We start from the raw sequence: 14,874 nt of genomic DNA on the forward strand, positions 1-14,874 counted from the left end.
TTAGCTCTGCTTCGAGCCATGTCCTAAATTCCACTATCTGTCACCAATTCCAGCACTACCACTGTGTCAAGCCACTATCATGCCTTACCTGTCCAACTGCCACAATCTCCTAACTGGTTTTTCTGCTTCTGCTATTTTCCCCTCCCATGTCAGAAGGCTCTTTCTAAAACATTCTTCAGATTAGCTCCTCTGCATAAAATGCTCCATGGCTTCATTACAGTTGGAATGTGATCTAAATTCCTTACCAGACACTGCATCAGTTGGTCTCTTTAACCCCTCTAACTCCATCACCAAATCCAAACCGAATCCAAACCCAACTCCCTTATATTGTTCCAGGAACAGCCCTTTTTGTTGTTTCTCCAGCAAGCTAATTGTTCTGGCTTAGGGTCTTTACACTGCCTATTCCCTTTCCCTAGAATGCCTCTTCCGAGAGCCTTACAAGGCTTACCCTTCTCAGCTTTCATATCCCTGCCCAAATGTCACCCCTTAGAGCATCAGCCTACAAAACTAGCTCCCCTAAAGTCATTCTCTAACCCTCTATGCTGCTGTATTTTCCTCAGAGCACTTATTCTCTAAATTTATATTTGTTAATTTTAATGAATTAATTTTTTTGAGACAGGGTCTCACTCTGTCACCCAGGCTGGGGTTCAGTGGTACAATCACTGCTCACTGCAGCCTTGACTTCCAGGGCTCAAGTGATCCTTTCAGCTTAGCCTCTTGAGTAGCTGGGACTACAAGCATGCACCACCATGCCAGGCTAATTTTAAAAACTTTTTTTTTTTTTTAAGAGATGAGGTCTCCCTGTTTCCCAGGCTGGTTTTGAACTTCTGGGCTCAAGTGTTCCTCCCGCCTTGGCCTCCAAAGTGCTGGGGTTATAGGTGTAAGCCACCACACTGGGCAATATTTGTTAATTTTTAAATTAACTTTCTATATGCTGCTATAATATAAGCTTCATACAATACAAGCTTTTTAAAAAATATAATCGTTTTTTACTTTCTTGTCTACTATTACATCTACATTGTGTAGGGGCATAACTGGCCCATGGTAAATAGTAAATATTTGTTGGAATAATGTGATCCCTGAGTCCACAAGCATATCTTTACTAATTGGTAAGGGTTATTGGGTCTGTGAGGTAGTCTTTCACTGTGTGAAGACAATTTTCTTAAATGGGAACTAGCACCAATCTCTAAAATCCACACACCTGTTAGCTACTGATCAGGACTCTGCCTATAACCAAACTTTAGTTTGGCTCCCTGGAGCCCTCTTCTTGATTATGCCTTGTTTTTGGGCTGGGAGCCCAATTTTAGCAAGAATCCTGCTGAGTCAGTTTAGGGAGAATCCCCTTTGCCCCCCACCTTTGATATTTAATCGAGTTCCTTTTAGTAATTTTCCATTCAATGACTCCCTCCTCTTCACTTTGTCCTCTGGCTATAAATTCCCAACTGCTCTGGCTATATTTGGAGTTGCGTTCAATCTCCCTCCCCTACCGCAATATTTTTTTTTTCTTTTTTCTTTCTTTTTTTTTTTTGAGGTGGAGTTTTGCTCTTGTTGCCCAGATTGCCCAGGCTGGAGTGCAGTGGTGTGATCTCAGCTCACTGCAACCTCTGCCTCCCGGGTTCAGGCGATTCTCTGGCCTCAACCTCCCAAGTAGCTGGGACTACAGGTGCCCGCCACCATGCCTGGCTAATTTTTTGTATTTTTAGTAGAGACAGGATTTCATCAAGTTGGCCAGACTAGTCTCGAACTCCTGACCTCAGGTGATCCACCTGCCTCAGCCTCCCAAAATGCTGGGATTAAAGGCATGAGGTACCATGCCTGGCCTACTGCAATATTCTTGACCCCCTACTGCAGTAGTTTCCAATAAAAGTCTTCCTTGTCATTTTAAACAAGTATCTGCTGTCATTTCTCTTTAACATTAAAAACTAAATATTTGCCAACTGGGCTTGTTTAAATAAACTTAGGGAATTTTCATTGCTCTCAAAAGAAATTTCATGTGTTCTTTGCAGTGTGAAGGGTCAAAGAGAGGCTTTGCTTGTCTCTGTGACTGAAGTATATGGTTTCTCTAGTATACAGAAGAAAGAAAGAATGAAGGCCACATGATTTATTTTTATCGCCTCTATAGTTGTGGCTATTATACAATTTGTCACATTTATTTTCAGTTGTTCTTGTGGTGACATTTTAAGGAATAATCCAAAACAATGCTCAATTCAAAATGACACCCCAAACCTCCTAAACAAAAGCATGTTCAGCATATAAAATAGTTTCCTCTCTGCCACATAACCAATATAACTCACATGCAGTCCACTCCTGACTCTGTCACTGACTTGAGATGATATGATTATACCTGCAACATCAAACTCGATTTCCAGTGTGACCTTGCTCGTGATTGAAGAGTCTCGGAGGAGCTGATTGGCTTCTTCGAAGGTGCTGTCTTCTGTTGGAATTCCATTGATGGCCATCACTCTGTCTCCAATCTGTAGCACCCCACATCTAATTTAGAACCACATGTGAGAGGTTGTAGATGGAGTAAATAATTACCAAGCTGAGCTTGCCAAATCTACCTTGCTTGATCCTTGCAAAATAGCATCATAATTTGGTCTTACTTATTCAATGCTATGGGCATCATATAGGTCAAATTCAATGTCGTGTGTTGTTGCAGTTCATGGTTATAATTGTGAGCAGGGGAATCCTGAAGTATCCCAGAGAAGTAATTAATAATTCATAACCATGGTATTGTTAGAATCTGATCCAAACCAATATTTAGTAATGATGAATGTATATTCCCCCATGGCAGAAACTATTGAAGTTGAACTTCAGGATATGTTTATTTATGGATTTTTCTCCTTTTTAATTAATATAGCTTCTAGTCCCTTGATGGACAAAATCTGCTAGTTAAAGCCATCCATGCTCATTACTCTTTTCAAACCTGATCAAGAACATAAAATTTTATTGTCAGAAGAGAGTTCATCATATCTTGCATTTCCTGCATTGAGCAATGTTTCATAATTTACTAGCCATTAAAAGATAGCAGGTACCAGAAACGCAGAGCAGAAAATGATGCTGTGAAAGAAAGTGTCTCACCTCTCTGCTGGGCTGTCAGCTTCGATATAGGAAATCAGAGGTGGAGAAGAGAGAGTTTCTGTGGCAAACACACTGCCCTGCAGTTGGATCCCAAATCCTGTGACAGGATCTGCCGTCAGCACAACCTCTGTGGTTTCTGTGTGAACAACCTGCCCAGCCAATCCTACTGTGCTGGAGGCTAAGGACACTAGAGGAACAAACAGAAAATACTGACTTTAGGTTGGAGCAAGCACCAGGAATACCAGCATTTCCAAAATAGATCGTGTCTCTGCATAAAAACTGAATGGCAATGGTGGGAGGTTAAATTGTGGCCTCTGGTTTAGCAAGAGTTGAAAAAGATAAATGAATCTCTCAATATTCATCACATTTCTATAATAACTACAGTGTATCCCTGCACCCTGGCTCCCTACTCCTCAAACCAGGGATCATTGTGGGGGCTTTAAGAGGATGGCCTTAGGGTCAGGTTACATGGGTTTTAGTCCTGGCTCTATCACTGAGCACCAGCTGGGGAACCTTGGGGTAGGCCATTTTGTCTCTTTGTGTGTCTATATCCTATCTAAGAAAAAGGGAGTTGAGCTAGCTGGTCTCATGTTTTTTCCACTTTAGCCATTTGCATCTGGGCTTTGTGACTTTTAAACAATCCTATCTTCAGCTTTGAAGAAATAATTAATCTAAATCTGGCCCCTGGCGTGGTGAGGCTGTGCTGGTCCTCAACCTTAATCTAGTGTTGGGTTGGCATGATGACATTGTTTAAACTCTGTACATTCCTCCTGCCGCCGCCCCCCCCACCACCACCCCAGAGTTTGGTCTCTTCAGTCCTTGCTCTTTCCCACTGGGTTTCTAGTCTAAGCTGTTGTATTTCATTTATTTCCTATTATTTCTCCTATTTCATTTATCTCTCTGATATTCATCTACACCTGCCATCAGACATCTCCATCTTATTTCCATTCTGAACTCATGAAAGGGCTGCTCCACTCCTCCATGTCTTTCTCTCAGCCCTGCCCATTGGAGTGTGGCCACCCGTTCTCTCTGTGAGCACAGCCTCTGCCTGCAGGTCCTATGCTGCACTGAGTCTTCCTCCAGAAAGAGTCTGGCCCCCTTTAACTAAAACCTGATAACACCATATACCTCATAACCCTCTTCAAAAGCCATTTTCTTTTACTCCCTCTACAGGTGGCAGGAAGACAGGTTCATAATACTCCTTGCTCTCCACATACGGTACATTGATTCAACTACTCCTGTTTAGAATTCCATATTCTGTAGTTATTTCTGCTCTGTCTCATTTTCAAGCCCATAATCTACTTTTTCAAAATTCTCCCCCTTTTCTTCATGACTTCAGGACTTGCCTGTTAGTCTGCCTCCTCTAACCTATAGCTTTTCCTTGTCCTCTGCCTCTTTGACATTATGATGATAACCTTCTAGCAAGCTGGCTTTATGCTTCTTCAACTCTCTTCATGTCAGTTCCTAGCAATACCACCCTACTTCCACTCTCTGCCAGCAGAGCCCTATGGTGGTCTCCATCTTCCTTCAAAATGAATAGATCTTCAAGATCTCAATATCTGAATCCCCCTTGTTGATCACATACCCTTTATTAGCCATCTCTCCCACTTCCTGCAATCTGTCTCCTCTTTATGATTTTCAGTCCCATTCCCTCTCACTTGTCTCCTGAGTCTATTGATTTTCCAACAATATTTTAGCAACAGATTTTTCCCCCTTAAAATGAAAACATATAAGGGACGTCTTTGTATTCCAGATAAAAACAGCTACTGTAGTTGATGTGGGAATGGGAGACCCCTGAGGTTTTCCCTGGCCTCATGTGGGGATCTGGTAAGTGCAGGTGGAAAGCCATTGTCTTCGCCCACTGGCTTTGCTGGCATCATTTTCCCCACACTCAGCCTGGACCCCTGGTGAGCATTTTAATAATGCATCTCCTAGGCTCAAAGATTCTTAAACCTCATGGGATTTTTCTATACCCTAATACTTTATCCTCTATGGTAATGCCCGGTCAACTCCACCGTTGTTACTAAGTTGCTGAAGGGTGCTAGGAAAAGTCACTACGAATTCACAGCCTATTAGGTCCTTAAATTATTTGTTGTGTGATATTTTGACACCTTATTTCATTCCACAAAGGATTTGTCTCAAATGTTTCTACTCTAAATCATGGTCAAATGTTACTCCTCATTTCCTATAAGACTGAAAAGATGCAACCCTTTGACGAGAGTTCCTTAAACAACATTCTGTTTAGCCTCAATTTCTCTTTATCATTATTTGTTCCCTCTTCCTTTTTTCCCCCACTACAGGAGGTTGTATCCTTCCTTCCATTTCAAGGCTAATTCCCCCTTTTAGTGTTTTTAATACTATCCCTTTCCACCCCCATGATTTTGTGCCATGAAAAAATTTGCCTCTTGCTGCTTTTCCAAACTTTTCTGCGCACTCCCCAGCTTTCTGACTTCTGTCTATAGACATGTACTGATTCTGAAGCAGCTAAAAACTTGGCTTCTGCCTTCATCATTTACTGAAACGGCTTTCACCAATGACTTCCTGACTTCTAAAATCAGTGGCCTCATCTGCTCTAGCTGGCGACTGGCTTTAGGACCATCCCTTGCTTTCTAAAATTGTTTGCTTGGTTTTGATGAAGGTTTGTTTCGAGTGTCTTACTTTTTCAGCCCCAGCCAGTTGCTTTGCCTCCCTCTGCATTTCAGCGCACAGTTCCATCCTCCAAGTCTTTTCTACTCTCATTCTTTTCCTCATTCATGCCTACATGTCTTCTGCATGTATCTTCTCAACTCTTTCTCTTGTTTTTGTCAAGCTCCAGTAATGGATCTCCCTCCTTGATGGGTATGCCATCCACACACTCTCTCACTGGCTCCTCAAACTCAAATGTTTTCAAAATTGAGCGAATCCTCTTCCCTCTCTCATTGCCACTACTATTTCCGTGAACAGGACCATCATTTTTATTGCCCTCTGGGCTTAAAATCTCAAAGTAGCCTTAACTCACAACTCCCCATTGTCTCAAATTCTATCCATTGCTAAATCCTTTCTGGATGACCACTGAAATATATCTTACAAAAATCCTCTTTTCCCTTATTAATTTCAGTACCTCAATTTGGGCTTTCATTATTTTTTATTTGAATTATTCTAATGTACTTATTTCTGGGTCCTTACATGCAAACTATTCCCCACATATTATTTCCAGATGAACCTCCTGTCAAACTTTCCTGATATGATGAGGCCCCAACTTATTTACTCTACATGTATCTTCTCAACTCTTTCTCTTTAGTTTCTGTCAAACTCCAGTGATGGATTTCCCTACTCAATGGATATCCCATCCACAAACTGTCTCATTGGCTCCTCGAACTCAATGTTTTCAAAACTGAGTGAATCTTCTTCCCTTTCTTATTGCCACTACTACAGAGCGAGGCCTCATCATCACCAGTGTACAATACTGTATAGACTTCTAACTAGTGACCCTGCCTCTTGTTTTATGCTAACAGCCTCCAATTGCTGCTAGGGTAGCCTTTCTAACATGCAAGGGTAACCCCTGCCCTGTTTTGAATTTTCAATAGCTTCCTGTTTCCTATAGAACAAACTTTTCAATTCTAGCAGAGCACATAGGACCCTTCATCAATTCCTTTCTCCTGCCCATCCACTCTCCCGTTTCTCTGTGATCCCTTCATGTGCCATATGCCCCAACCCTCTTGACACACCTTTGTGTCTTCATATATACTGTGCCCTCTGCCACTCAGCTCTTGCTCCGGGTCCTTTTCTCTGTTTTATCCAGGCAGAATTAGGTACTTGCTTTTCTGCATTTCCACATTTCTAATACATGGTCCCGTTTCAGCATTTATCAGGTCTCTATATGCCGGTTTCTCTCCACCTGACCCTGAGTTTTTGAAAGGTTGGAACCAGCTCTTTCAATCTCTGAAATCTTAGTGCCTGGAACATTCAATAAATGCTGAATAAATGAGGAATGAATCAAATTTTGGGATGTCATCTACATATTCCTTTTAGGAAACAACACTTCTCATAGATGCTGCTGAGTTACCATAAGGAACTACAAGTCATTCTTCAGGACCCAGGTAATTGCAGCTGATGGGGCAAGGGAGGGTGAAGTAGATCATTTGTCTAGGAGGAATAAGAAAAAAAATCAACTTTTCTTTAAGAAGCACCATTCTCATTCTGTCTCAGCTGGATTAAGGTTAACATAGCCTGCAGTGGGGGATGAAGATAGCCTCCAACCCTACGCTTCTTACAGGTGGAAGCTTGCAATTGCCAGGTCTGACACATAGACTGTCATGTATTAATTTAGATCACATGTTCTAGTGTGGTTTCGCTGATGTAGAGTGTACCGTGATTACTCTCCAGATCATAATTTTTGCTATCAGTGGCACCAAACCACTGGGAGACACCATTTCCTGTCAATAAGGATCTGGAGAGTATGTTGCATTCCAGTTATTACTCACAGAAGATGAGAGTATCATGTTACAGCATCACCTATTTGGCAGGTAACTTCCACTTATCTTCTAGGTGAAGCTTTTTGGACTTAATCAGTAATCCTTTACTTCCTTTGACTCTTTTATAGGTTCATATTAATTTTTTTTTCCATTTGAGATCACAGTTTGATACAGATTATCGGACTACTTAATTGGAGTTAAAAGCTGTTTCAGAAACTTTAAGGCAGCTGTTTACCATCTTCACTAAGAAAGAGCTAAGAGCCGGGCGCGGTGGCTCACGCCTGTAATCCCAGCACTTTGGGAGGCCGAGTCGGGCGGATCACGAGCTCAGGAAATTGAGACCATCCGACTAACATGGTGAAACCCCATCTCTACTAAAAATACAAAAACAAAATTAGCCGGGCGTGGTGGCAGGCGCCTGTAGTCCCAGCTACTCGGGAGGCTGAGGCAGGAGAATGGCGTGAACCCGGGAGGCGGAGCTTGCAGTGAGCGGAGATCTCGCTACTGCACTCCAGCCTGGGTGACAGAGTGAGACTCCATCTCAAAAAAAAAAAAAAAAAAAAAAAAGAAAGAGCCAAGAAAAAAGAAGTCAGTTTAATAGTAACAGGTGAGATTATATTAGATATAGTGAAGCCTTCTCAAAGGAAAGACTTGCTATGTTTTTCTAAACAGAGAAGATAGTTGAATAATTTTATTCTCTAGAAGGTTTTGAAAATAAGTACTAATTTAATGTGAATATTATTAAATTTATAAGCTCTATTTGGAGGCAAGTTGAGATGACAAAAATTATTAGAAAATTGAATTTAGGATTTAAAATAAATTTATGTATTATGTATTGGTTTTATAATTAGTTATAATTTATATTATACATATAGCATTGTAGTAAATAATTTATGATTTTATAATTAACTCTGAAAGTCCTCTGACATATTGGAATCTTTTATTTGACAAAGAGCAAAATTTCATTTGAAATTATATGTATTGATTAGTTACACATATAAAAGTTTTGAAAACTATTACCAGATATGAAAAAGATATATTGTAGATTTAAAGATAAGGAATCAAAAGAAAAAACACAATCAATATTAACTTGGAGGAGAAAAAAATGAGCTTGATTATCTTGCTTCATTAATGTGGTCAACCAGCAAAGTAAATGAAGGTGAATATTCCCCTGTCATTTGAAAATGTGGATGGTGAATTGTCTCTCCAGTAGCAGATGCTTCCGCAAGGTATTCAGTCGTCATTGCTGCAAGCTACCGGCTTTGGCTGAGGCTTGCCTACTCCTCAAGGTGAAGATGGAAATGACTAAATTGCTGACATCCTAACTGGTGTATGCCGAGGTTGTGTTCAGGATTCGTTCCTGCTCTGTCCTGTTCCCATTCTCACATGGAGGGTTCTGTTCACAACTCTTCAGATTTGTAGGGAATGACTGTATTTTTGTCAACTCTTGTTCTTCCTAGTGTAAGAAAGGGCAGGGGGAGCCAAAAACACCTCCAAAAGTTTAAAAATTTACCAAATGCTTATTTAATTTAGAAGGCTGCAAGATTTCCTATCAGCTATGAGAAGCATTTAAAAAATATAGAGAACTGAGGACCCCAAAGATTTATTATTATAATCTTTTTTTTTTTTTTTTTTTTTCAGATAGGCTCTCACTCTGTTGCCCAGGCTGGAGCGTAGTAGCAGAATCTTGGCTCACTGCAACCTCCATCTTCTGGGCTCAAGCGATCCTTCCACCTCAGCCCCCCAGGTAGCTGGGACTATAGGTGTGTGCCACCACACCTGGTTGGTTTTTTTTTTCTCTTTTTTGTAGAGACAGGGTTTCACCATGTTGCCCAAACTGGTCTCAAACTCCTGGGCTCAAGTGATCCACCCGCCTCAGCCTCCCAAGGAATAATGTGTTTTTATTATTGATCCTGTAATCTAAGACTTCTGTCTCACTAAAGTTTCCTACACTATAGTCAACCTGCCATAGACCTAACACATGTGTATCATGTGATCTGGTTCAGGAAGGCAGTAGAGGTGGCCAACAGCTCCTTTGTCCAAATGAGGGTGTGAGGACAGTTCTTAGGGTGTCTTCTTCAGGGCTCCCTGAATGGTCACTTATAAAAGCTTACCAGTAGCTGCCTTTATCTTCCATTCTTTGTTCCCAGGTCAATGGAAGGGACCAGAAATGTTGTTAGGTTTTTTCATTTTCTTTCCTTCAGCTCTTTTCAATGGCACTGTCTCTAGTAGAAGTTACTACTGATGACAAAAGCAGCAAAGACCATTCTGGAAATGTGTTCTAACTTCTACTCTTTGCTGCAATTCAGGCAGACTGGGAAGAGACAGAGTCTCTACACTGGCCCAGGGTACAGTGGCGGGGAACAGAAAGCAGGGCAAACTAGCTAGATCTGTTGCTCAGCCATGCTGTTGTTACAGGGAGATGATGAGGTTCTGGAAGGAGACTTGGCTTCTTTGGCAGAAAAAGAGGCAGCACAGGCAGCCAGGGAAAGGGCAGTAAGATTCCAGCAGAGGAGATGAGAGGGCTCCCTCTATGACATGGCTTGGCAATGCCTCCAGGGCTTTGTGACACTCGTCAAAGCCTAATGCGTGCTGTATTAATTATTTTCTCTATGAAACAAACATGACACCTTCCTGTTTTAATACTTGTAACACATCACTATATACAGACTTCTTGTATTTCCTCTTTGATCAGTGATACAGAATGTTTTAATTTTCATGTGAGAAGATTTCATTTTTTTTCTGGGCATCTCCTTCCTTGGCATTGGAAATACATATGAGCATTTTCTGTTTTGCAAACTCTGTCCTCAAGTCATCACCAATACAGCAAAGAGACTTTTTGCCATGATTTACCATCTACACAAATGGCCTGGTTGCTATACAAACATATGTATTACAAAGGGGGCAGCAAATGGTGGCACAGGATAAAGACATAAATAAAGCAGTGGAAATAAACCATGGTATACTAAGAGTGGCAATAAAACTTTTATTATCAGTTATTTGGGAAGACCTTTACATCTAATGTGACCATACCAAACCTATGCAATAAAAGAAAAGAAAAAAATCCTCATTTAAAAAAACAAAAAAACCTTTGCAATGCTATCATTTTTTCAGGTCTTTTTGAAGTGTGAATAAAAGTTCATAGCATTTTGGAATTTATTGTTTGAATAAAATACAAAATGTATGATCTCCTGAGACACATTTATAAACATTCTGGTATGTATATTGTGAGTGGTGCTCTAGTGGCCAATGTCTACGGCAAACACAAACAACTAGAAATGTATTGAAATAGGTATTTCTACCATGTTGAAGAATAATGTCCTGATTCAAGAGAGAATTTATGCGTTGGCTATGCACATCAGTAACAGCGCTGCCTCAGCTTTGTTTCCTACTACAAGATTTAAGATATGTAAATATCAACCTGAGATAGCCAAACATCATTTGTTTGTATTCACTAATGTCCCTAATCAACATAGCAAGTCTTACCTAACACAAATACTAGCCTTTGAAGCAGACGTATGAACACTAATGAATTCATTTTAATTGCTCTTCTCTGCTGAGTGCTGTTAGCCTGTTTTTGTCACTGAGGAGTACTACACACAAAGCCATTATCTGTTAAAAAAATTCATACACAAATACCCACCACAAACCCTGAAGGCATTATATAGAAGACTAAAGATCTATGTATTATGCCAAAATGTACCCCTCGTTAAAAAGATTGAACTTTGAGAGCACTGTCAAGAGATTTTTTCATGTGACAATTCATATTTAGGCCGATGACAGTTAACACAAACTATTCAAAATAGCTAACAATTAAATTGTGCTTACTATTTACCAGGTGTTGTTCTAAACACATATACACATGCAATCTCATGTAATCTCAATTACCCAATGAAGTAATTCTTCCTATTTTCAGTCAAGGCATACCTCATGCAGTCTTCACAATTACCCAATGAAGTGATTTTCCCTATTTTCAGTTGAGGCATAGAGAGTTTACAGAAGTTGCTCAGGGTCCTACAGCTAGAAGGTAATGATGCTGGGATGGAACCCAGGTAGCCTGGTTCCAGAGTCTAGGCTTATAACCAGTTCACTGTATTGCATTCAACTAGTTTCTTCCAAGAGTAAATAATTTACTCTAGTGTCAGCTAAAAAACACATGGGACTCCAGGAGTACTTTGTTCTCATTTTGACTAAACTCAATCTTCCACTTTCCTAATTTCAATTTTACTATCATTTTCATATACCAAAGATGACAAATCTCCTTATATGTAAAAGTATGTGCAAGTCTAAATCATGTACAAACCACAGCGGTGACCCTGTCTTATGCAATGGAGTTCACTGTAGGGAAAGCTTCAGTTTCCTGTATCATGAAGAAACTAGGTCCCAGTGTGGGTGATGGCTGGTCTTGGGCACTTAGGGTGGCCCTGGTGAGACTGGAGAGAGACCCTCCTGGGGAGATGAATCTCTTGCAAACAAGCTGAAAAGCCAATAAGTCCATACCAGCTGTGAAGTATCTGGCTTTGGTTTTATTTAAGTAACTTAAGGATGTTCCTTATTTTTATTCCCATGGTGAGCACAGGAAGAGATCCCATCTTCTTTAAATTTCCCTGTAGGAATCATAATCATGGCCATCAAAAGGGATACAGGACAAGAAACAGACTCTCTAGACTATGATTAGGTCTAGTCAGAAAGGTCAGTGTTCTCTTCATCCACAAGTTATATGATCATGATAAGAGAGAATGATCTTCCCCAACAGAAACGATAAATGTAGGAGTGATTTATATTTCTTTCTTTTTAAAGCATTCGATCACCCTTTTTACCCCTCTATTCAGACAACCAGCTATTCCAAAGCAAGTAGCCAACTATATCTTCCTAGTCTTGCTTAGTCTATATCGTGTTTGGCTGTCCAGATCATTTTTACAAGAATCATGGTTGAAATTCCTAGACTTTAGGATGCTTATTGTAAAGCTGAGCATTCTTCCAATCTTCCTTAGGCTGGAGTGGACAATAAGAAGTATATGTTAGATCACTGATTACCAGTGGGGTAGGCTTCTGGAAAAAGTATTGGAGTCTTGGGGAATGAGATATAGTTTAAAAGGGAATGTTCATATTTATCATTGTTTTGGGGAGGAGGGTAACAAAATATAATTTAGTATAAAATTTATGACAACATTAAATGAATGCATGAGAATCTTATATTTATCAAAAGGGGAGCATCGTTTTCACAAAATTTCTTTAGAATGAGTAAGAAACTAAGAACAAAGGTTTCATGTCCAAAGCCACCCAGAATATAATAAAAGGAGTCTTAAAGGAAAAATCATATCTTTGGGTATGTTATGACATCAAAAGAGCAAGAAAAATCTCAAATCTCAAAGAAAAAGTTGTAGGCAAAGGGAGTATGAATGAATTCAGTCTGAAGTTAAATTGGGGCGCAGTCATTGCCAAACAGATACTGGGTATCGTGTCAACGGTCTTTGGCACAGAGCTGTTAGCTGCTCAGCATCTACCTGATCACTTAGGCAACTGTGAAACACTCTTCCCACAATTTCAGTATTTTCAAGGCTCCATTGCCCACACGGTTTTTCCAGGCCAAATGCCATTGGCTGTCATTTCACTTACATGAGCTTTTGAAGTCTTTCTTTTTCAGTCTCCTCCTCATCATGGTTCCACGTGGGCTGGTGGAGTAGAGGCTTCGAGGTAGAGTCCCCATGTTCAGGGAACTCAGGCTGTATGCACTCATGGAGGTAGGAGAGAAGGATGAAGACACCAAAGCTGCTGCAAGAGAGTGAAGATGTTGCACAGAGCACTCTCAGGTGAGGTGTGAGCCCGCCACACTTGCCAACCAGTAACAATCCAGAAAGACACACATGATGCATAGCAATGGCTAGGAAGGACCCCAGCCAGCCAGAGGCCAGCTCTCAGGAGCATGAGACAATGCTTTACAAGAGTCTACAAATGCTGAGGGGCAGCAGGATCTTTATAAGCTCATGGGAACACAAAGAGACTCTATGAGAATTGCTTTAAACAAACAAAAGAACAACTTTGTCCATGAACAACTCAATGCATCAGATACATAATCTCATTTTCATAGATATTTTCTGACATGAATTTCATAAGTGATTCCACATATACAAAGAAGACCTGAGAACATTGTCTCTGTATAATATTCTGAATTATTACTTCCTGAGCCACATATAAAGCATTCTGAACATTTACATCCTTTCCTAACAACAAATGCTTTCTGATGGAAAAGAAAAAAAACCTAGGAGATGTCAGAAATGATAAATTGCTACTATAAGAAACAGAAAAAACAACATCCATGAAGCCAAAGATGAGAAAAGGAAAGTGTGAGAAAAATATAATTGAAATAAAAGACCAGGAGGAGAAAGCATGGAACATTACGAGGGCTGTTTGGAGGAGGTGCTTTCGGGAATGTCAGGGCTGGTACTCTGCAATGGTCAGGGTGGTACGTGTTATAGTGATGGTTGGTGTGAAGGCTGCTGTGGTTGCTGGCCCAGGAATCCCAGGTAAGTTGCCTGTCGCTCCTCTGAATTTTCACTGCCCATATGAAGTGATGATGAAAAATAAGAAAAACAAACGAACAAACAAAGAACCAAAAAAGAGGAAAAATAACTGAATTGCCCAAATTAAAAGTATAACAAAAAAGAAAGCTGCTTGCAAATAAAAGCAAATCTACTTGGCTTTGCCCTTTTCTCAGTGGTCAGCAAAATAGATGATTAACATAAAGGATGTAAACTTTTCATCTTCCCAAGAATAATGCATATCTTTCCTCAGCTCATTTTTTCTTCTTTTAAGATGACTATTGAATCAATTTCTAATCTCCCTCGGTGCTTTGCAGCTGAGATTAAGAACATTTTTTTTTTTAACTTAAAAGTCAGCCCCTCAAAGATCTATGGCACACAATTAGTAATTAAAGATTTGCAAATCTTGGCCACTTAGTAGCACTTGTTTTGAGAAAAAGAAAAGAAGGAGCAATAAATCACGTTGGTGCACGATTCAAGTGGTTTACTAGTCACACATCAGAATTTACTGCTCTGACATTTTAATCGCACTACAATCCATCACTTGGACTTGATTTTCCTCAACAATAAACCACTCTAATCATCTATCAGTATCAGAATCTTATCTGTATCTCGACTAATAAGGAGAAGATAAAAGTCTCTATATTTTATGATTTTTTGAAAAAGCATATTTACATTAGAAATAATTAAAATATTTCATGTTTTTATATTTCCTTGATGCCATAAAATTTTAATAAAGTTTATTTCAAACTTTATTAAAATTTCAAATTGCCATCCCTTTTATGTTTTAGAAAATC

At 39.9% G+C, this 14,874-nt stretch overlaps 1 protein-coding gene across 5 annotated transcripts in view; it reads right to left on the minus strand.

The window, feature by feature from the left end:
• GRIP1 (glutamate receptor interacting protein 1) overlaps positions 1–14,874 on the minus strand; it is a 324,577-nt gene that overhangs the window by 93,962 nt on the left and 215,741 nt on the right. For 3 of the 5 annotated variants that reach the window (XM_055357000.2, XM_031001052.3, XM_063694130.1), the window contains 4 exons: positions 13,938–14,093; positions 13,155–13,310; positions 3,082–3,268; positions 2,345–2,490 (listed from right to left, as the gene is read on the minus strand). In XM_055357000.2, coding sequence (XP_055212975.1) covers positions 2,345–2,490; positions 3,082–3,268; positions 13,155–13,310; positions 13,938–14,093 — 645 coding nt within the window. The remainder of the gene's footprint in view (positions 1–2,344; positions 2,491–3,081; positions 3,269–13,154; positions 13,311–13,937; positions 14,094–14,874) is intronic. The other 2 variants (XM_055357003.2, XM_055357004.2) reach the window with 1 other exon arrangement.

Source organism: Gorilla gorilla, chromosome 10, assembly GCF_029281585.2.
Source record: "Gorilla gorilla gorilla isolate KB3781 chromosome 10, NHGRI_mGorGor1-v2.1_pri, whole genome shotgun sequence".
Taxonomy (NCBI): Eukaryota; Metazoa; Chordata; class Mammalia; order Primates; family Hominidae; genus Gorilla; species Gorilla gorilla.